The 22,804-nt window shown below is 42.5% G+C and overlaps 1 protein-coding gene across 2 annotated transcripts in view; it reads right to left on the reverse strand.

Moving 5' to 3' along the window:
* Nucleotides 1–22,804, reverse strand: part of F13A1 (coagulation factor XIII A chain) — a 167,072-nt gene that overhangs the window by 46,431 nt on the left and 97,837 nt on the right. For both annotated transcript variants that reach the window (XM_058285190.2, XM_058285191.2), the window contains exons 9-10: nucleotides 7,512–7,615; nucleotides 6,084–6,172 (exon numbers count right to left, since the gene is read on the reverse strand). In XM_058285190.2, coding sequence (XP_058141173.1) covers nucleotides 6,084–6,172; nucleotides 7,512–7,615 — 193 coding nt within the window. The remainder of the gene's footprint in view (nucleotides 1–6,083; nucleotides 6,173–7,511; nucleotides 7,616–22,804) is intronic.

Consider the following 22,804-nt stretch of genomic DNA (forward strand, 5'->3'; position numbering starts at 1 on the left):
CCCGGTTTAGACGGTGAGATGGCTCTGCACTTGGGGGCTCAGGTTTCTGAGAGGTGACCCCTTATCTCAGGTAGAGCTTCCAGGGGTTGGCAATCCAAGTCCTATGACATAAAAGGCTGAAATGTGAAATCAGGAATAAGAACTAAAGAGGACAGAGTGGGCATCTAAGGAATGTTTGTCATTTTGAGGGAAAAAAGCTAAGGAAACTTGAAATGAATTGCCTGAGAATTGCAGCATTGCCTCTGGAGGAGAACAGGAAAGCACAAACAGCTACCTGCTCCATTTGCAAATTACGCAACAATGATGATAAGTGTTCTCTTCATAACAAATCCTTGCAACAGTTTACAATTTTCCAGGGAGACAGGGCTAAATATGAAAGTGGCTACATCCCTAGGGCCCCTTGAGAATGGCTTAGGAAATTGATGTGGCTGAAATATCAGGCCCATCCAACAATGTGGAAAGAGGAGAGAAAAGCACCTATGAGATGACTTTGTATATGTATTTTGGGGGTAGGGGCAAAATACTCTTTTTAAATGATGTAAGTGAGCTTTTATTCCAGTTTCAGCCACAGAGGTGGTAATTCTCCATGGTGTTAGTATATTAGAATTATCTGAAGAGCTTTAAAAATGCCCTCCCATGACCCCCTCCCAAGACCAATTGAATCGCTATAGTAGATTAGCAGTACATGCAGGATACTGGATGGAGTATCACTCTCAGGCTGTGTGACCTTGGCCACATTACTGAACTCTTTGAACCTGGGTTAATAATACTTCCCTTGTAGGCTGATACGTTGACTAGTACCACCTATGAAACCCCTATGTTCATGGTTAGTTTCTTTTCCTTCTTTTGAATGAAACGGGTCTAGAGATCATGAAAGCCCTATGCCTGCCTTTGAAGTCATGCAGAGCCCAGGTATTCCAATATGAAATCTGATGGTAGTTCCACCACTTGTATCCCTGTCCCTGGTCAGATATTCGAGCTTCCTTTGCAACCTCTGCCATTGCTTCAGGACTCCAAGGGGCTCAGCAGAGAGGGGCCTGGGCAGTAGGATGGAGGGCACTTCTCTGCAGATTTCCACTGGTGCCCCTCGAATGGTACAAGCCACGCTCTTCACCATGAATGATTGAGAACAGAGACGCCATCTTGTTTTCAGGACCTAGGACAGCGTTTGACCTGGTTGGTTCATTTGCTCCCAAGTGGAGGTAACCACATCTGTGTACCCTGAGAAGGCACAGGGAGGCAGCGGACGCCTGCCTGGCCCAGGAGCACTTCCCGGCACACTCACCATACGCCCCTGTGCTTGCCACTACTTCAGCCTGCAGGGGCTGCTGCTCCTTACAGGTACCTACTCTCCCCCACAGGACTGCAAGGGCTTGAGGACTGAGGATGGGACTCTGGTTCCTCTCTCTCTGGGAGACTCTAAGATACCAGCACAATCTGCACAGGCTCTTGTATGAGTCTTTCATTTATTCATTCGTTCATTCAAAAAATACTTATTAATGGGACTACGCACCAGGCCCTACTCTCAGCAATGGAGAAGGGAGAGAAATAATAAATACTTAGGCAGGGTCAGTGGCTCCAACAATGGGGCTGACAGTGATGCTGAAGGTGGGGTGGGATTAGTGAAGGTCTCCTTGAGGAGGTGACCTGGGCAGACACCTGAATGTAGTGAGGGGAAAAATCATGAAATTTTGTTAGAGCATTCTTAGCAAAAGGGACAGTATGTGTGAAAACTCTGAAATGACAGCATGTTTGGATATTTCCAGAAGAACAAGATGGTCAGTATGGCTGGAGAGAAATGAGCAAGGGATGAGTGTGGGGGAGGGAAGTTAGGGGCCAGATCATTAGTTTTTAAAAAATATTTTCAGTGTTTTCTGAAAGGCAAAGGGAATCTGTTGGAAAGTTGGGCCATAGGATGGCATGTTTTTATTTACACCTTTAAAGGATAATTCTGGCTGATGTCTGGGGAATAGGCTGGAAGGGGGTAAAGAAAAGCAGGGAGAGGAGTTAGTAGGTGAGGTCAATTAAGCTCAGTGCTATGGATTAGAGGGTGAAATGGAGATCCTGGGAGTTGGTGGACTCATGATATCTTTGAAGGTATTACTGGCAAGACATATGGAGAAAGTTAAGAAGAGATGCCATGTGATTCCAAATTTTTATGTCATTTGGACGAAAGGATGAATTATTTTAGATCAGAATAGGAGATACCAAAAACGGGCTGCATCTAACAAATGGTAGCAAAATAAACAGCTTTGAATTGTGGAAGACTCTACAGAGAAGTATCGTCACAGGTTATATACAGTGAACTACTGGCCCAGGGTTTGGGAAGGCACAGCTTCTAGAAAAAAAGGGCAGTAGCTGAGGTCCCGAGGAGCCAGATGTTGCTGTTGTAAAAAATGATATCCACGTCAGGGGAGGGAGGCAGGACTGTGCATGCAAGTGTGTATTCACATTGCCTGTGTGTCTTTTTGGGTATACATGTCCACAAGTATGGGGGGCAGTAAGTTCTGGGTGGGGGTAAGTGAAGGTAGACAATGGCAGCAATTAGAAGCTAGGAGAGAGAGAAGCAGCTCTCCTGAGAGACTAGTGAATATGAGGCTCAGGAGATGATTTCAGACACTGAAAAGTGTTCTGGTCCCCTCTTACCTCCTCAGAAGTCCTGGGCCACCATAGGTTGGGGAGAGGAAAGGCAGAAGGGCTTTAGAGCAGAAGACCATGCCACGTGATGAGGATGTGAGGAAAGAGGAAGTTAGAGAATACACTTCCAGCTCTGGAAGACATCTAGAAATGAGAAGGGTAGATTTCCAAAGTAGAGGAGGAGAAGAAAAGGATGGAAAGAATGACTCTTTCCATGCATAATGCTCTTATTCCAGCCTTCTGTTTTCACTCAAGGAGACCAAGGCCTTGGAAAGATTAAAAAAAAAATAGTTGGAGATAATCCTTGCCCTGACCCAGAAATAGGTAAGAAACAAATAAGAAAGCCAGCGAGTAGAGAGGTAAGAAGAGGAAAACTGCTGATGCCTGAGAGGTGGTGGGATAAGCCTACGCACCAAGGTGGGAGAGGAAAGCAAAGAGAGGACATATTCTAAAACCTGAGTCACGGAGATTCTCATTGAAGTTAAAGACTCGGCCCCTCCCCCACCCTGACTCCCACTGGGCAATTCTTCTCTAGGACCCTTGAGAAAAGATTCCTCATACACATTTCAACAGCTTGAGCATCTCTTATAAATGGCTCAGCCCTGGAGCTCAGCCCAGGCCAGAACAACAAATCGTGTGCTCCGTCAGATAGGTCTCGGCAGCAGATGAGGGAGGAGTAATTACAACCTGCAGGTCCTAATGACATTCCTAACACTCGAATTTATATTTAATAATAGCCAAAGCATTTACATTAACAGCGACTGGGGAATTCACTGTGGAGGGAAGTTCTTCCTCTTTTTTTTTCAGCAATAAAGCCTAACAAGGATATTAAAAATGAGGTTGCATGAATTTTAGAGTGATTTCCCATTAAGAGGTTCTCGTGGCACTGTAAACTATAAGATGGCAGCTCGGGAGGTTTCTATAAAGCTTCAAATCCCACAGGGAAACGAAGGGGATCAAATTCCACACAGAGTATGCTTGCTCTCCAGAGGATTCTAGAAGCTATAAAGGGAGCGCACTGTGGAAGAAACACTGCTCTTTTGATGTGTTTCAAGTTTCTGGTTTTGCTGTCTAAATATTTACACTGCTTTGACTTGCTAAATATTTCTCAATCCTTCCTCGTCCTTTCCCCACAATTGCTATTTGTCTAGCTCAGGCTCTTCCTATCGCTCACACAGAGTAATGTCACAGCCTTCCAGCCGGTCTCCCTACTTCCCGTCACATTCCCAGCAGATCCAGGTTCCACAAGGCTGCCAGTCACTTAGCTAAAAACCAGCTGATTGCCGGTGGCTTCCCAAGGCCCGGTCTCCCTCATTCACAGTGCAATGCCCACGTTTCTCAGGAAGTGGATCCTCTATGTCCTGTTCCCTCACCCTTGATCTTTGGACATTCCCAGAAGCACATGTGCCATCTCAGGGAGCCTCACCAGCTTTTTTTTTTTTTTTTTTTTTTTTCTTTTTCAGATCTTTTTTTTTGTTTGTTTGTTTACAGTTTTTTTTAAATATTTATTTATTATTATTATTATTTTTTAATTACATTAAAAAAAATATATGAGGTCCCATTCAACCCCACCGCCCCCGCCCCCCACTCCCCCCACAGCAACACTCTCTCCCATCATCGTGATACATCCATTGCACCTAATTGCCCCCACACACCATGCAGATGCTCATAGATGTGCCCTGGTCAAAGCAGCCCCTCTCTCTAAAATACCTTCCTTCTTCTAGCTTCTTTCTAACTCCCTTCACCTGGAGAACTACTAATTATCCTTGGACGCTCAAGCCAGGCACTGATTCCTGCGGGGAGCACTCTTCGCCCATCCAGCCTGGCCAGGTCTCTTTCTTTGGCTGTTCTTATTTCTCCCTCCTTCCCTAGATGGTGAGTTTTAGGAGGACAGGGGGAACATTTTATTGCCTTTGCTTTCCTGCCTCAGTTCCTGATTCTAATTTCTGAAATAAACTTGTACGTATAAAAGCATATCACTAATTGTCTAATCGCTCATCTGACAATTAGTTCCATAGCATCTCTTGTATCATTGTTATTTAACTTTTTTTTTTTTTTTTAAAGATTTTATTTATTTATTTAATTCCCCCCCCTCCCCTGGTTGTCTGTTCTTGGTGTCTATTTGTTGCGTCTTGTTTCTTTGTCCGCTTCTGTTGTCGTCAGCGGCACAGGAAGTGTGGGCGGCGCCATTCCTGGGCAGGCTGCACTTTCTTTTCACGCAGGGCGGCTTTCCTCAGGGGCGCACTCCTTGCGCGTGGGGGCTCCCCCACGCGGGGGACACCCTTGTGTGGCACGGCACTCCTTGCGCGCATCAGCACTGCGCATGGCCAGCTGCACACGGGTCGAGGAGGCCCGGGGTTTGAACTGCGGACCTCCCATATGGTAGACGGACGCCCTAACCACTGGGCCAAAGTCCGTTTCCCTGTTATTTAACTTTTGATGTGTCTATATATTGCATCTCCCACCTAGATTTAAATTTCTTAAGGCCATAGATCTCTGAATTCCCCACCGGACAATGCCTGACATACAGCAATCATAAATCTCTACCTATTCTAGACTAGCAGTGTAGCGGTTTCTAGGGTGAGTCCAGGTGCCTGCCTGGCTTCAAATCTTAGCAGGACTATTTATTAACTAGATAATTGTGGAAAGGTTATTGAACCTCTACATGCCTTGGTTTTCTTCTCTATAAAACGGGAAGAACTATAATCTCAATTGTAAAGGGCTGCTAAGAGCATCAAATAAGATAATGCAAGGAAAGGGATCTCCTAGTAAGAATTCAATACCTGCTAGCCCTGGTTTCTGTGTTTATTGGTTCTACTATACTCTGAGGAAGTCCTTTCTTTCAGCCTGTTCCTTAGCTTGACACCTCTCACCACTTGTTTTTCAGCGCTTTCTTTGGAGTATCCTTAACTGCCATCTCTGCTGCCAGCCTCCATCTGGTTCTTGCAGGGTTTTAGACCCTTCACCGAAGTGCTTCCATCAACCCATTAAATGGGCTGCTATGCAGCCCCCTCCCCCAAGCGAATGGCAGAAAATTGATTGCAGTCCCCAGGCAAAGACCATAGCTGATGCATGTTTGGATTCTATTTTACTGGATTGCTTGGCTAGTCTCAGAGGGAAGTAGCATACTCTGAAATTTCAATCTGTCTCCACTAATTTTAAGTAGAGCGATTCATTTAGTCACTTCATTTCTCTGGAGCAGAAAACTAAGTTAAGGTTAGCAAAGCTTTGCTTTTGGGGGAAACAACTGGAACACATCAAGAAAAGGGAAATGAAGGGTAAGAACTGCATTTAGAATTTAGCACATGGAGGTTGGAATGATGTGTGTAAACACAAAGTATACACCATGTACCTGGAAACTCTAGAAGCAACAAACTAGCATTTTATTCTTTTGCACATTATGAGGTTGAGGAGGAAACAGCACTTTGTTCCAGCTCTTCACTTACCTCTGCAAAAACAAAGGGTGCATCAAACTGGAAGCAGACATGGCCATGTTTAACGGCTTGAACAGATGCTGGTCCACACCGATACATCCCTTTGCCAAAGAAAGGACAGCATGAGTTTGTTGTCTCCAATTCTTTTAGGATGCAAGGTGGTTTGTAGTACTGAGAATGGCTCTTTAGAGATAAAGGTTTCTCAACTTTGTCATTGATTTAGCCCAAATGCTTTCCATGGCTAGAGAGGGCTGAGAATCAAGGAATCAATATCAAGAGAGATTTTTTATGGAAATGCCCCCCTCAAACCAAAAAGAATAAAGGGTCTATTCTGTCACCTACAGCACAGACCCAAGTGTGTTTGTGCCAGGCTGGTGCCTGACCCAGTGTTTCTCTTTTTCAACAGGGATCTAATATATTAGAGATGTTGGTGGATCCTCAGTGGTGGTATTGTTGTTGCTTATTCATTTTGATGTTGGTTTTTTAAAATTATGGCTAATTTTATGGATGTCAAGTTTAACAGGTGAATCTGGACATCAGTCACACACATTGACCAATGGCCAACATATGCTCATTCAGGAAGTCAGCAGTTCCTTGTTACCTTTTCTGAAGTTCTTTAAATTTTAACCACCTGTCTCTAGTTAATAAGAGATTAACAGCCATTAGTCAATTCTGAAGGCTCCACATGATATATAACCCAGACTGTCAGAAAGTGTTGAACTCTCTCTTAAAATCAAGTGTTATAATAAGCTTCTGTTATGAATATGTGCTGAATGTTTATACACTTATATGTACATGTACACACATCAGTAGCTCATGTTAATACTAGAGGAAAGAAACATATCCCAGCCCACCAATTTTTATCATCATATTAAAGGGAAATGGAGGCCTAAGGTGTGATTTTATAAAATTCTGGGTGAGGTTGTAGTTATCACTGCTTAGAATTGTTTGCAAGTTAGCAAATACCCATATATACAAGTTTTGAAAGAAATACAATATTAAAAAAAATCAGCTTGTAGGGAAATAAGAATTTAAAGGATGATCCATAATTAGATTCTGAATTCATTATTTTGTCTACTGCCTTATATATTATTACTCTGTGTCTGAGAGGGCTGAAGTATATTTTATAGCCTAATAGAAAATGCTTACACAGATGTTTTTTCTTTTCTCTTCAAAACTGCTATCAAAGCAAGAATAGATCTATTCTATATGTTGAGCTTTATGATCTTTTCCTAAAAGTTGTAAAATAATCAGGGCAAAGATGATGACTGAAAAGAAATGAAGGCTGATTGGCAGGCATTTAATAGTGTACCTGTTCCCAGAGGGCACACCTCTGATGTTGATTCCCAATGGGAGTGTTTCCACACATCAGATGCAACCATAAAAGCAAAATAAAGATCAGTAGTGAAACAATTTCCCCAAAGAAGGAACGCAGCTCACCATCGCTGTTTTCCTGGGGGGTGCTGTCCACTGCTTGCCAACCCCCAAATCCAACAGGAAGATCAGGCCTTGTCATCCAGGCCTCATTCCAACAGTGATAGTTCCTTAGAAAACAGAACCAACGAAGAAGTTGAACTTCTCATGACAGTCAATGCTCCAAGAAATCAAAAAGTGACCCCAAATCCTTTGGATCTTCTATCTATAATTTATTTAAACAGAGTGAGCCAATTTGGAGCTCCCAGAGATATCCTGTAGGACCAGGCTGAAATTTGCAGGGCAGGTCCTTTCCCATTGGCACCGTGTGAGGGGCACTTGTATGATTGGACTTTGCTCGTCTATATCAGCTAATATCAGCTTCAAGGGCACTCAGATATTTTAATCAATGCACTAAGTAGTTTTGATCTTTACCATTCTCTGCTGCCTAATGAAAGCAGAACTTATTATGTGCCAAAGGAGTAGGGGAACAAAAAGTTAATTAAAAACAGAAATACCTATATTTTTGAATTTCTTTTACACAGTCCCAGTTTATAAAAAACAAATTAATTTCAGCAATTAAGCAATAAAGTACTTATTTTTATGGTCTTAGACCGTTGTCATAGAAATTGTAACATTAACTACTGACTATAATTCTCTACAATCTGTGGCAAGTTTCCATTTGATGATAAACAATAAGAAAATGTTGTCAGGGTGAATGTCTCTTTTAGCAAATGTGCACAACCTGTGAACTAAAGGCCATGCAAAACTTTTCAGAACTTTGCATATGACCCTTGAAGCAAGAGCATTTAATAAAATGCCATCATGAATTGTATTATTAAGTCCTTGGAAAGACCTACCATTATATGACAGTACAGAAACAAATGAGAACACATTAACCCGTGAGCACTGTAGAGAATGTTCATAGAGTAATAAACATTTAATGATAGGGTGAGAAGCTACAGCCATCTTTGTTTATAGCACTGATGAATTTTAGATCCCACTATCATCCATCCTTTCCCAAATGTCCTTCAAGTAATTTGTTCATGTTCCCCCTCTTTCTGATTCAGCCCATCTTTGATTGGCTCAATTTAGAGGTATTATTTTAACATATATTTATGGAGTGCCCAGTATGTACCAGGCACCTTGCCAGGTGCTGGTGATTCAAAGATGATAGAGACATAGGCTCTCGCACGCAAAGAGTCTCACCATCTAGGGGGAGAGACAAATATGTAAACCAATTTTAAAGACACTTCATAAGTTTCCTGTGCGGCTTAAACAATCATTTGATGTCAATTTGAATGATATCAAGCATTTAGAACAAGGCTTGTCATGGAACTCTCTGGTTACTTTTTATTATTAATTCAAGTGATGCATGCTGAAATGGAAATTCCTTTGGGATGCAATGGGATCTCAATGGAGAAAGAGCTCAGGTGTTGGGAAAAGACTTCACGGCAGAAGAGATAGTTAAGCTGAGTCCTAAAAGAAAAATGGGGGTTTTGCAGAAGCGTGAAAAGAATGAACATGCTGTGTTTGGGGAAATCTAAGCTGTTTTTTTGTGACTGCAGAGAGGGTAGCATGTTTGTGTGCATGGGATGGTAGATGAGGGCAGATGGGAAATCACACAACTGAAAATATGCACAACAGTTACTCTGTGCCAGGCACTGTTCTAGAAGGGTGAAGCATATTAATACATCTGATGTTCCCAGCACCCTATGATAAGATTGTACTGTAGTTATCTCCAATTTACACAAGAAGAACTGAAGCACAGACAGGTTAGGGACCTTGCCCCAGGTCACACAGCTAGTTAGTGACTGAGCTCCAGGGTCCATGTCCTTAAATACTGAGCCATGCTATAGGCAAGGAGGAGAGTGTGCGACCTTTTTACGCTAAGTTAAATACTTGGGCTTTATTCTTAGGCAAGTGAAATACTTGGACTTTATTCTTAGGCAAGTGAAGCCATTGACATAATTTAAGGATGGGTATCAAAGTTGTAAATTTGCGTTTGTGGGAGACAGGAGAGAGCCGAATGTCTCTATCCTCCAGAAGCACCGTAACTGTCTAGAATGGACTGTCACTACAGAGTGGCCATCACTGCGGATAGAAAGAAGAGCCTTTGGAAGTCCAACCGACTGGCTGTGGAGACGCAGGGGAACTGGATGAGTCGAAGAAGGATTCTCCTTTCTTAGGGAGTGTGATGGCTCCAGAACCAAGGCTGCGAATGAAGGAGGAAGATGAGGTTGTGCTGGGCGAGGGGTGATGGCTGGATGACAGAGTTCAATTTCAGCCATGAGGAACGCCCTTGCCTGTGGGAAACACGGGAGATGAAACCTAGGAGGTGTTTTTATATACACATGTGACACTCAAGATTTGATGAGCAGAGGCCGTTGGGGTCTTTTCTGATGATGGAAGAGAGTGGGGGCCAAAGATGAGGAGTGAATGGGAAGGGGAGACACACAGTGTAGGTCTTGCTTACGCAGGATCTGGGCTGTGAAGGGAAGAAGAAAAGAGAGGACAACGGCTAGAAAGCAATGCAGGGGAGGTTGTTTTGGTTATGTTTAGATTAGAAGAGTAAGGAGGAAAAACCATGGAGATGTAAGGGAGAGAGGGAATAAACAGGCTCAGTTATCAAGGATGCAAAGGGAAGAGCTCAAGAGCAGCATTCACAGGTAGGTGTGATTTGCAAGGAAGGGAGGAGCAGCTCTAAGTTAGGATAAAGACCCGGAGGGGCAAGTTCCCACCTGAGAGCCTGAAGCTGGAAGGAAGACCACTGTGCATGTTAAATCATGATTCTGAGAGATGGTGAGGGCTGCACCATCAGGCAGAGAGAAAAACAGCAACAAAACACTTGCCATCCTGAATGGACACCAGCACCTGCTTCCCATACAGCCCGGGGCAGGCAGGAATCCTGAGTTTCATTGCTACATCCCCACCCTAGCTTAACCAACCCTAGAACATCTTTATTTAAATTCAAGTACCCTTGGCAAGGTCAGACTTGTGAAAGATAAATAGGCTTTGTATTTCAGATCTCAAAAGACTTTTCTTTGAGGATAATATCTTTCTTTGAAAGACTAGGCAACGGGGAAAGGTTTCTTTTCTCTCACTATGATATCTAATTAGTTACACAGAGCTTCTTCCAGTTTCAGTTGTGACTGAAATATCCTATGTGGATTTAGAGCCGAGAAGTTTAACAACAGAGGCAGGAGTTTGTAGGCAGTGGGTGCAGCGAGAAGGAAGTGAAAGCTCCCCAGTGAGATTGGGGCTTAGTTGATGGAGAAAAGCCAAGGGCCCAAGACCCAGGCTGGCTATGACCGAAGAGAGAGACCCGATTACCCCATAGCCATGGGTCTGCCCTCCGTCGAGCAATTCTCTCTGCTCCGCTTGAGTCCTGGGCCACCCATGCTACTAAGGTCTCCTTTGGGCTGGATGTTAATATTTCTGGGTGCGTATGCATGTCTTTTATGTCCCAAATTCCGCATGAAAGGAGCAAATATTCACAGACGTTTCTTAATGCTATTTACCTACCAGGTAACTTTCAGGATGAGAAATACATACATGTTCTTGAAATGTAATTTTTTTAAATTTTAAAGAGGAGAGTATGGGCCATGATGTGAACCAATGTATATGAGGTGCAGAGGTGCCCAAAGATGTACTTACCAAATCCAATGGATGTGTCATGATGATGGGAACGAGTGTTGTTGGGGGGGGGAGAGGGGGGGTGGGGGTGGGGTTGAATGGGACCTCACATATATATTTTTAATGTAATATTATTACAAAGTCAATTAAAAAAAAAATTAAAAAAAAAAAAAAAGACTCTTTATAGATCCCTTCCTGCTTTCATCTTGCACTTTCTTCATGTGTTCGAGGTTGCATGGACCCACTCTCGGGCTCTGTTTGTCCTGCTCATCACCACTTTCCAAGCATTGGAGCAGCACCTGGTGCTTAGTAGGTGCACAAGTATTGCTTGAATGAATGGCAAGGATGTCTCTTGGCAAGGCAGATGCAAGTAAACCTTTATTTGTGTATGTGTTTTTAGGATTCAGGGTTTGATATTTTCTCAGAGCCTTCCTTTGAAACCCAAGTACATTTGTAGTCAAAATATACAATGTCCCTTTGAAGTTAAGAAAGTTATAAAACTCCAAAGTGATCTAACTTCTTTGTTGTCTCTTTCTATAAAAAACATGTAAAAATTAAAATAAAGTCCTATTTCACTGAGAGTTTGTTTAATCAACCTGAAAACCTCTTTTGGGAGTAAGGGTCGAGTACGACAAGTGAAGAACACTATGATTTATTTCACTTCATCTATATTTTGTGCAGTAATTTTTAGAACTTATTTCAAGGCTGCTAATAATTCAGAAGGATCAGTTCAAGGAACCCAGAGACTTCACCAAAAGAAAGGCTTCATTAGAAAAACAGCACTGAATCCTTCTCAATGAGTCATTTCTTTGGAATTTACAAACAGGAAACAATCACACAAATGTAAAGAGAGGTGCATGAAAATGTTCATCCTAGAATATTTTATCAGAAGGAAAATTTGGAAACAACCTAACTGTCCTATATGTAACTGATTGCTTTGAAACACAAAAGGTAATACTATCAAGCTATTATAAAAATGCAGATCCATTTTTGTTAGGCAGGAAAAATTTCCATGTCGTATTAATTTCTAAAAATTATGCTACAACCTCATATTTTCTGAATGTAACATTTAAAAGAAAATAAAGCAGAAAAAATAAATAAATAAAAATTATGCTACAGAACACCATGTCAGTACATACATTCACTGTGTGTACACACATATATTACGTGTGGTAGGTAGAATTTTAAATAACCCATACCGATTCTCACCCTGGTTTAATTCTCCCCCTTGCAATGTGGGTGAAACCTGTGAATATGATGCAATATCATTCCTGTGATTATGTTATTTTACATTTCAATGGGGATTTTGCAGATATAATCAAGATACCTAATTTGTTAATCAAAAGGGAGATTATTGGGGGAGCAGATGTGGCTCAAGTGGTTGAGCGTCTGCCTCCCACATGGGAGGTTCCAGGTTCAATTCCCAGTGCCTCCTGAAAAAACAAAAACAAAAAACCCAAAACAACAAGCAAAACAAGTGAATAAAACCTGGGAAGCTGATGTGGCTTAGTGGTTGAGTGCCAGCTTCCCGCATATGAGGTCCTGGGTTAAATCCCTGACCCCCAGTATCTCAAAAAAAAAGGGGGGGGGTGAGTGGAGATTATCAGGGTGGGCCTGACTTAATCACCTGAGCCCTTTAAATCTGGGTCTAGAGGTCAGAGACAGAGGAAGGCAGAGACTGAAAGCATCAGAAACACTTTCCTGCTGGCCTGGAAGAAGGGGGAAGCTGCCATGAATTCTACAGCTGTAAGGAGCTGACTTCTTTCAAAGCTTGAGCGAACTTGGAAGAGGATCCTGAGCCTTGGATGGGCTCACAGTCCTGGCCAATAACCTGACTGCAGTCCCAGGAGACCCCGATCCGAGGATCCGGCTGGCCCATGCCCAAACTCCCGACCTGCAAAAGCTGTGCAGTTTTAAACCACTAAGCACATGGTAACTTCTTATGTAGCAAAAAAAAAAGGACTACAGTACTCAAAGAGACATATTAAAGAATGTTTAACAAGATGTTAAAAATGTGCCGAGAGGTAAGAAAATAGGTGATTTTACTTTTGGATTTTTTTCTGTTATGTTTGAATTTTTTTTTTTTTATAATGTAGATGTACATATTTCCTTCCCCCAATTATGAGGACTGGTTTTATTTTGTTTTTCTAAATTAAAGGAAGACAGATCACTGTGCAAAATCTGCCCTGGTCTAACAGCTGGCTAAGGTCACGTCCAGGGTAGAGGAGGCCAGAAGATGGAGGAAAACTGGATATAGCCTGCAGCTTAGACCAAGACTGGCTTTGGGCTGTGTGTACTACATGTTCAAAGGAAATAAGTGGTTAACTTAAGCAAAGAGCCCTTTACTGCCTTTAACTTGGCTAACTGCTTAAACACTCCACGGGGTCATCTCATTATAATCTTTCCAAAACATTGTCAGAGAAAAAGTGTCATTAAAGGGAAAGAAGAAGATATGAGGTTGTTACTTTGTTTCTGCTGCCTTATTAGGGCTCTCAGGGGACTGCAAATGAGTCAGAAAGCCTCCGAGGAGTGGTCTTGGAAAATTTCAAATGTACCTAGCATCTGAATTCTTTGATTACAAAAATGGCAGAGGTTGAAGAAAGGCAGTCATTGATCTTATAATTTATTTGTGCATTGGTAATACAACCCCCCTCTCTGGTTCTGCTGATACATTCTCAACACGGGCAATTATATCAGTGATAGAAAATGGTGGCTCGCTCTAGAAGTGATCATTCCAATGGCGGCAGGGATGGGGTGGAAAGAAACTGGAAGAAGTGTGGTGGACTCTGAGGCATGTCTAAGACATTTCAAGGTGGAAATGAAAGCCTGGGCAGAAAAAAAATCTCATTAGTTAAATAAAGCAGGAATACAGGAAAAGAATTTTTGAGAGGAAGGGAGGCCCACAGGAAGAATCTTATATGGAGCTGGAAACTATGAGAACTACACTACTTCAGAACGTAGCTCTTCTTTGTTAGGGGCTGTAAGAGTTCTGAAACCAGGAAGAGGCATTTGGATACCCAGGGTCCATATAAGGTGGACACCAGGCTTGCCCCCTGTACTCTCTGAAGCTCAATTACTTCAGTTCCCCAAGGTTGGAAGTCACCTGAAGAAGCCGTGGGTCACCATTTATGCACGGTCTTATTTTTCACAGTGATGTTGTGGGAGAGAAGAATGGAAGATACCATGGACAACCAATTTGGTAAAGGAAATTCCTGTAGGTACAATTGCCTACCAAGAAAAGAGGGAAGGAGTGAAGGCATCTGTTCTTGTTTGTCCTATGAAGGGAAGAGGCTCTGCAATGTTCAGTAAGAAAACCTCCGCTTAAGCACAGTCTGCTGTAGCACAAGTCATCAATGGACAGAGCTGCAAGTGGAATGTCGACTTGGTATATACTGTAATTCCCAAAATGAAGCTCTGAGGTGAATTCTTACTAGGAGTGATGATAAAAATTAATAACTGCTCTGATACAGGAATTAGCCAATTGGAAGCTGTGACCAATCAAACACGGTGCTGGCTCTAAGCCCTGGTATGCACACCGGTGCATACCAGCTAAATACCAGCTCCAGGGTATACAAGTACATATGCAGTGAAATAGTACTTAACAAGTTTCCATTCACAAGGTTTTCTGTATTTCCTCAGTCCTGTGAATACAGCATTTCTATCCTCTTCCTAACCTTCCAGGTGCAGGTTTCTTGAATATGTATTAAGAGGATATCATGGCAAGTTTATTAACAGGAATGTTTAGAAAACTAGGGAATGATTAAGTAGATTAATGTTTTCTCCTTCTTTCAATACTTCCTCTCTTTTTATTACATGTTTTATTATTGTGGCACCAACAAATGAAAAAGACAGAACATGAAGTTCAATTTGGCTACAAATCCACGCATCCATTGCTAGTTAGAGCTATGACAGCAGAAGCCCCTTTCTGAGCTCTTCTGGGTCTCCTCTGCTAGAGTCATTTGAAACTGAGGCCCCACCCCCCTCAACCTCACTTTGCAGAGCAAGTTAGGAATTGGCATCCCAGCTGGAAGTGAAGAGAAGACTGAATTATACTCTAAAGTACACAAAAACTTTCTATTATAAATTCCAGCAAAGTGAATTAATAATTATTGAATTTTCAAAAGTCCAGCCAAAAGGTTTAGTAGGTACAGAGTTACTATTTTGCATTATAAAGCTGTTTATGAGTATTATACTCAAAAGTATCATTTTAAAAAGCGGATAGCTCTTTTTTACATAAAGTTTTTCTGAGGTCTTAATCATCAAAAGAAATTAAATTACATTCAGGTGTTGCATATTTTATCAGCTTCTACTTATTTGAGGACTGATAACCTTTGAATAGTATATAGAAGACTCTCTGTTACGCAGAATTTATATTAACTAGAACATGGCATTCTCGTATTATGGAAAATACCTTAGAGGTTTCTATGTAGTTTATTAGATGTTTTCTACTTTTTGACTCATTCTGCCTAGTTTCCTGAGAAGTACTCAAATTACCTCTGACTTTCTACCTGTCAGACTCGCTCTTTGTTCAGTCTCGAGTGAGACTTGAGTAGCACAGGGGTTATAAGGTGTACTTTGGAGATATTCTGGCAGCAGGAGTAGGTTGGGTGCATGATAGGAATGAAAGGAGAGGCTAGAACAGAGATTCTCGACCTTCACAGACACAATGTCTCTTCCTAATTTCTAAACAAACATTTCATAAAACCCCTATATCATTTTGAAATGGAATCCATAAACAGCTTTCTATACACACAATTTCTAAAGGCTCAATACAATGCCCTATTATGTATAGGAGAAATGGAGGAATAAAAGAATTTATTAAAATACAATTATATGTATTTTAATAGGTTTATGTGATGGAGACTACAATACATGACAAAGAGTCTCTATAATTTCAGCATTTGCAAAAAGCCCAGCTGTGTGACAGAAGTCCTCATTTTGAGCCAATTGTGTAGTATTTGAGTGGGGCTCTGGGGAGATACTTCTGGAATGGCAGAATAAGGACCTTTGAAAATCTGCTTCTCCATAAAAGCAATGAAAATACTACCAAAAAGTATCAAAACTTTTATAGAACTCTGGAAATTAACCAAAGTCTTACAACAATCAGAGGAATGTTTAATCAAGAAAAATGAATGGATTTCAGTAAAAGCAGTGAACTCAGACATTTTTAACTTTTCTTATTTGCATCTCTTCTCCCTAGCTCCATGGTGGTCTTCAAATCCAACAGGCTTGTAACTGTAGCTATGAAACCTGGAGTTAGCAAACAATGGATGAGATAGAATGAAGTTGGAATTACTCCAGAAAAATGTCAAACTTGCCTGGCAGCTTTCCGGAAAGATCCATTATCAGAGATGTTTTGTATTTGACTTGAATCAGTGCTCTCACTGTTTGAACAACCCTATTTGCAGGATGTTTGTCCAAAACAATTAAGGGCAATGTTTAACATTGTAGCTGCCTGCAGGGGTGATATCAGTAGGAGATAACAAGTAGTAATCCAAAACACTTAAAAAGAAAAACTAGGGGATGAGATGTACATAGGGGGCTTTGAAAAACTCTAGCACATTCTTTAGGATCCACAAGTCCATGAACATATACTGAACTTTGTGCATGTTCAAGAAAGACCTGAGAAGGCTCTACTCTTTCATTTCCAGTTAACCCTGATATTTGGCAGAAGCAAGAAGTAAAAACTAACAAGGAGTGATAAGCTGTCTGCTGGAGTACTGAAAGCATAACCCAACACACCCAGAGAGCCTTGAAATGACCACTTCAAGGCATTTAAGAAAATCTCTGTCCAAGCATTAGATGATACCTAAGCTAACCTAGCAGAGGCTTCAGTGGCCACACAGGAGATAGAATACATTTACAGAATTAAACATAATTTTACAGAATTAGTTCAGGAAAGTTAGAAGCTACAAGAACAAAAAATAAAAAATAGCAACAAAACAGAAGCTGGTAGGGAAAGTTGCCACATTATATTATTGAAAATGTCCAGTTTTCAACAAAATTTTGACACAAAAAGAAACAGAAAAATATGACTTGTACATAAAAAAAGTCAAGAGAAACTTAATATCTAAGACAAGATATTAGGCTTATTAGACAACAACTTTACATCAGCCATTTTAAGTATGTTCAAAGAATAAATGGGAACCATGTCTGAAGCCTTAAGGAAAGTGTGAAAATGATGTCTCACCAAATAAAGAAGATATATAAATACATAGAAATTGTTTAAAAAGAACCAAATAGAAATTCTGAAGTTGAGAAGTATGATAAATGAAGAATTCGTGAGAGGGGATCAATAGCAAATTTGAAAGAGAAATAGAAAATATCAGTGAACTTGAAGAGGCCAATTGAGATGATCGAATATAAAACACAAAAACAAAAAATAATGGAAAATAATGAACAGAATCTCAGAGACCTGTGAATTACCATCTAGTGCACCAACATACACATAATAAGTTCACCAGAAGGAGAGGGAAGAGAGAAAGAATGGTTAAAGAAATAATACCGAAAAACAAACAAATCCAAATTGATGAAAAACATTAAATATGCACATCCAAAAAGTTCCATGAATACCATGTAGGATAAACATGAAGACGTTCACACACAGACACATTGTAATAAAATTTTTGAAAAACAAAGAGAAAAACTTGAAAACAACATGAGTAAAGCTATTCATCATGTACTAGGAATCCTTGATAAGGATCCTGACTTCTAATTGAAAGCCATTGTGGTCAGAGGATGGTGGATGACATACTCAAAGTGTTGAGAGAAACAGACTCTCAGCCAAGAATTTTATATCCAGAAAAACTATCTTTAAACCATGGGAGAAAACATTTGCAATTCTGATAAGGGTATGGAATTCAGAATATATAGAGAACTCTTAAAACACAACAACAAAAAGATAAATAACCTACTTTTTAAAAAAAGAAAAGAACAGGTATTGGCAAGAATGAGGAGGATTTGGAACTCTCAGACATTGCCCATGGGAATGTAAAATGGTGCAGCTGCTGTGGACAACATCTAGCAGTTCCTCAAAGAGTTAAACATAGAGTTACCGTATGGCCTGACAATTCAATGCCTATGTATATACCCAAGAGAAATGAAAACACATGCACACAAAAATTTTTTACAGGAATGTTCGTAGCTGTTCTATTCATAATAGCCAAAGGTGGAAACAACCCAAATGTCCATCAACTGAAGAGTGGATAAACAAAACTGCTACATCCATACAATGGAATATTATTCAGCAATATAATAAAATGAATTATTTGTACACATTGCAACATGGATGAACCTTGAAAATATTATGCAAAGTGAAAGAAGTCAGGCACAAAAGGCCATTTATATGAGCGTGAAGAATAGGCATATCTACAGAGACAGATAGTAGATTAGTGGTCGCCAGTGAGAGGCAGGAATTGGAAATGGCTGCTCCTGGATATGGAATTACTTTTTGGGGAGATGAAAATATTCTGGAATTGGATAATGGTAATAATAACTAAAGGTTACTGAATTGTGCACTTGAACAGGGCAAATTTTATGATACGTGAACTATATTTCAATGAAGGTGCTCTTAAAACAGAAGAGTGTGGGCAGGATTTGTAATCCTGGCTCTGCCCACTTACTGGCTGGATGCCCATGGTTAAGTTACTGTGTCTCAGTTTCTTCTTGTATAAATGAGGATAATAAATGTCATTACCTTAACGAGCTGTTGTAAGGATTTAAGTGACCTAATACATGTCACCCATTTAGATCAGAGCCTGGCACAAAGAAAGTATCCCATAAACATTAGTTATTTTATTCTGGCAGTACAAATAACTTTTTAAATCCTTTCTGCTCAAGACTCTGGTGTGCAGTCATGGAGTATATTCTTAGTCTTTCAATCACAGACCACAACATCTAGCTCTGGGTGACTTTCCTAAAAACACTTTGGCTGAAAGAAATGTGGTTAACAAGAGAATCTGTTTGAAAAGAAATATCTTCCGAAACTGTGAAGAACTGGCATATTTGCTGCACCATAGGAGAATTTTGAAAACTCCTAAGGATCTTAAAGCAGTTTGAGCTATAGTCAGACTTTTTTTGGTAACTTTTCTATTTGGATTCCTTTTTGGATAATTCTTTTTTTTTTTTTTTCATAGCCATCATTTAAAACTTAAGATAACAGCACAAAAATCCAACAACAGAGCACTAGCAGGTACACACTGTCTAAAACAACGTGCGAGGTGGAACTGCCTACCTTAAAAATAACTCTACAATGTACAAATCCCCACATCGGGTGCTGGGACTGCAGAGAGAAATAAGATTGGTGCTGCATTACCTGCCAGGGCAGGCTCCATGTGTGAAAGCTGGGCCATTTCTACTCTAAAATTTCCTTTGAAAGAGCTTTAAATCTCAATACTTCTCTTTGTAGGACAGAGATTGTTTTTTTTACACTTGGAGTTAAAAAATAAAAACCAAACAATATCAACTGTAAGTTTTCCAAAAATATTGAAGGCAGTTGGAATCTTTTTGCTCCTTGAGGCTAGCCTAGTAGTTGCAGAAATTTACTGTGATGCCTTTGATTCCTGCTTCTTTTCTTCCTGGGCAGCTCGGGTGAAGCCAGCTTGTAAAGTTTTACCTATGTGTGGATGAAGGTGGGCAGGGCCTTAGAAAAAGTGGCAGAACCTGGCAAACACTGGAGAAAGCCATAGCTTAAGAGCAATAAACTGATTTTAAGTAAATTTTATTGGAAAGGACTCAAGAGCTCATCAGGACAAAGATTAAATTTACGTATGAGAAAATTAAGGCCCAAAGAAGGTGAGTGACCTGCCAAAGTCACCCAGCTCGTCAGTGGCAGAACTCTCCATATGCCTTGCACATGGAGAGAGGAGAGAGGAGAAAAGAATGACAAGAACAGTTTGACTCGCTTTGATGTTTTCTCGTGATGCCATGGGGAAAAGCAAAACAGAACTTGTGATTTCTTTCCACTTGAATCACTGACTAATTCTTAGATTGTCGCAAGTTTGAGCTGAGACAGATAAATAAAAATTCACTAATTCACCATTCTTTGGAAAACCAAAATTGAAAAAGGGACTTGAACCAAACCTACTTAATTTCAAACGAAAAGACAATCATGGGAATACTCGTTAATCGCTTTAGCACCCACAGTTTTCACAATGATCTTTAGCGTCATATAAAATGTTTAAAACCCTGCTTTAGACTGTTTCTATGTCTGTTAATGGCAATGTCAGCAGCAGGCGGGTAGAGCAGCGGGACTGTGTTCATGTTTTCTGCCCTCTTCTCCTGACATCCCAGAGGGCTTAGCACGCTCTCCCATCCCGCTTCCAACTGCCCTCCTCTGGGATTGTGAGCCGGATGGGAAAGGGGAGTCTGAGGGGAGTGGCTTAGGAGCTGGACAAGGGTTGCTGCTGGTTCTAAGGGAATCTGGAAGATGGTTGACTATTTGACCCTCTAACGCTGAGAGCAGCGAGGGGCGAGTTAGCCTTAAAGGAGGGGGCCCCGGATGGGTTGAGGCCACCCTGGCTCTAGGACAGGGGGCAGGGAGAGATGGAGGGGGGTGGCTAATAGCGCTCCACCTCCACCCATAAGCAGAGCCCCTCCTGCTCCCCGGCTGTGCGTGCACAATGGAGGGGGGGGGGGCACTGCTGCTTGCAGGAGGGCCAGGTTTTCTCTTGGCTGAAGTTCAGGAGGGCACACAAAGGACCAGGGCAGTTTCAGTCCCAACAACTGTGGTCAAAAGAACACGTGGTAACTCTGGGTGACGCCCTGGGCCTTGTACCTGGTCCTTGAAGCTGACTGGTCTTTGGTCGCCTCATTTCAGTCTCGTGGACTTTTACAGTTGTAAGACCTCTAGGTTTCATCTGTGAGCCAAGGGCGTTTCCCAGGCATTCCACTGTTGACCAGCTCAGCAGGAAAACCGCAGGGAGAGTAACTGCTCCGTCTCTGTGGCATTTCCTGCGGGAGGAGTCTTTCTCCTTGCTCCCCTGCGCTTAGGAAGGAAGTCCTGCCCTGTCCCCTTGCTCTAGCTCACCTTGGAGTTTTATAGTGTTGTATATGTGGCTGCTGGATGGAGCTTCTCAAGGGCAGAGACCCTCATTCATTTCTCTCTGAATCCTTAGTGTTTGGTGTGTTAGGACCAAACACTAAGGATTCAGAGAGATTAAATCGTGTTTTTAACACTAAGGATTCAGAGTGATTAAATAGTAATTTTTCCTGTTAGACAAGCATTTAAAATTTTTTCAGCCAGTACAATTTCTTAAGTGCCTGCCCTCCGCCCTGCATGTTACACAGGGGTGAGACAAAAAGGATAAGAGCTTGCTTCCCCAAGCCCGGTTTGCATCCCGGTGGGGGTCGAGTCAGACACGCAAATCTGAAGGTAGGAAAAGGTTCCTCCACCCAGAATCATCAAAACTGACTGCGTCCTCTGCAGCAAAAGGACAAAGGGTAATGCTTTCATTTGGAAGGAAAGAAGCCGTTTGCTGAAATATGTTTCATGACCCTAACAAGCGCCACCATCCCTTCCTTCTCAAATGGTTTCTATTTCTGCCATGACCTTTGATAATGAGGCGGCCAAAACCGAGCTAGTCCAAGGTGAGGCCAAGTGGTTGTTGATCGCTGCCCAGCGGCTGTGACGGCAGCACACAGGGAGCAGGCGACTGCATTAAACTGCAGTGACTCGGAGATGCCGTCCCGGGAGGAGTCACGTAATTCAGAGGCCACGGGCACCCTGGGGACAGGGGCTCCCGTGCTCCCCCCGGGATATGCCTGCACGCATTTGCCCACTCGGAATTTCATTTCCTTCTCTGAGGCTCCATCAGTGAGCTCCGCGGGGCCCTCCGATGTCCCTCCCTCCCTGGAGTCGCTAAGGGGACCTTCCCTCTGACCGCATGGCCTGTGTGACCCCCGGTGCGGAGACTGGCCTCACGCCAGGGGACCGGAAGGAGGGGAGGTCCCACACGCAGGAGTCCAAGGCAGCAAGCCAGGGAGTGGGCAGAGCAGCGGTCTGTTGCAATAAAGGAGAAAAGTCAGAGAAGATGGAGCCCCCCGGGCTCTTGCCTTGGGCACGTGTTTAGCGCAGCCCACGTTCTGGGCCATTCCCCTCCCTGGAAACCCCTCCCTGCTGGCTCGTTCCTGGCACCCCAGGACTCCACCGAGCCACGGAGAAGAGAAGGCTGTGAGTGACCGAGCCCTGACCGGGCAAATGAACTCACCGCCAACTATCGCTGGGAGCTAAATGACGACGGGACGGTGGAGGCGCGAGCGAGAGAAGGGCGAGGTGGATCGAATCACTGAGGTCTGCGGAGGGGTGGACACTCTGAGCGAGAGGTAAAGAGGAAGGGGCTGCAGAGCAGGAGCCACGCACGGGGCAGGGAGGAGAGCAGGTGGCGGCTGGGGAGGGCAGTCAGTCTCTGGGGCTTGGTGAAGCTACCTGCCCCGGAGACCCTAGCTGGGAAATTCTGTAGGTCACTGTTTGCCAGCCTAAGACACACAGACCTCTCAGGGGTCACCCAGTGCCCACCGGCTCATGCCTGCCCTCCCCTCGGCCTCTCTTCAGCCTTGATGCCCCCCTGCCCTTCTGCCAGCCTACATTGAGGCAGCCCCTGCTCCTTCCCGGACAACCTCGCTGAGCATGTCCTGGCCGAGTGGTCCTCTTGGCCAAGCCCTGTGAAAGCACTTTACCTGGATCA

Source organism: Dasypus novemcinctus, chromosome 22, assembly GCF_030445035.2.
Source record: "Dasypus novemcinctus isolate mDasNov1 chromosome 22, mDasNov1.1.hap2, whole genome shotgun sequence".
In the NCBI taxonomy this organism is placed as follows: domain Eukaryota; kingdom Metazoa; phylum Chordata; class Mammalia; order Cingulata; family Dasypodidae; genus Dasypus; species Dasypus novemcinctus.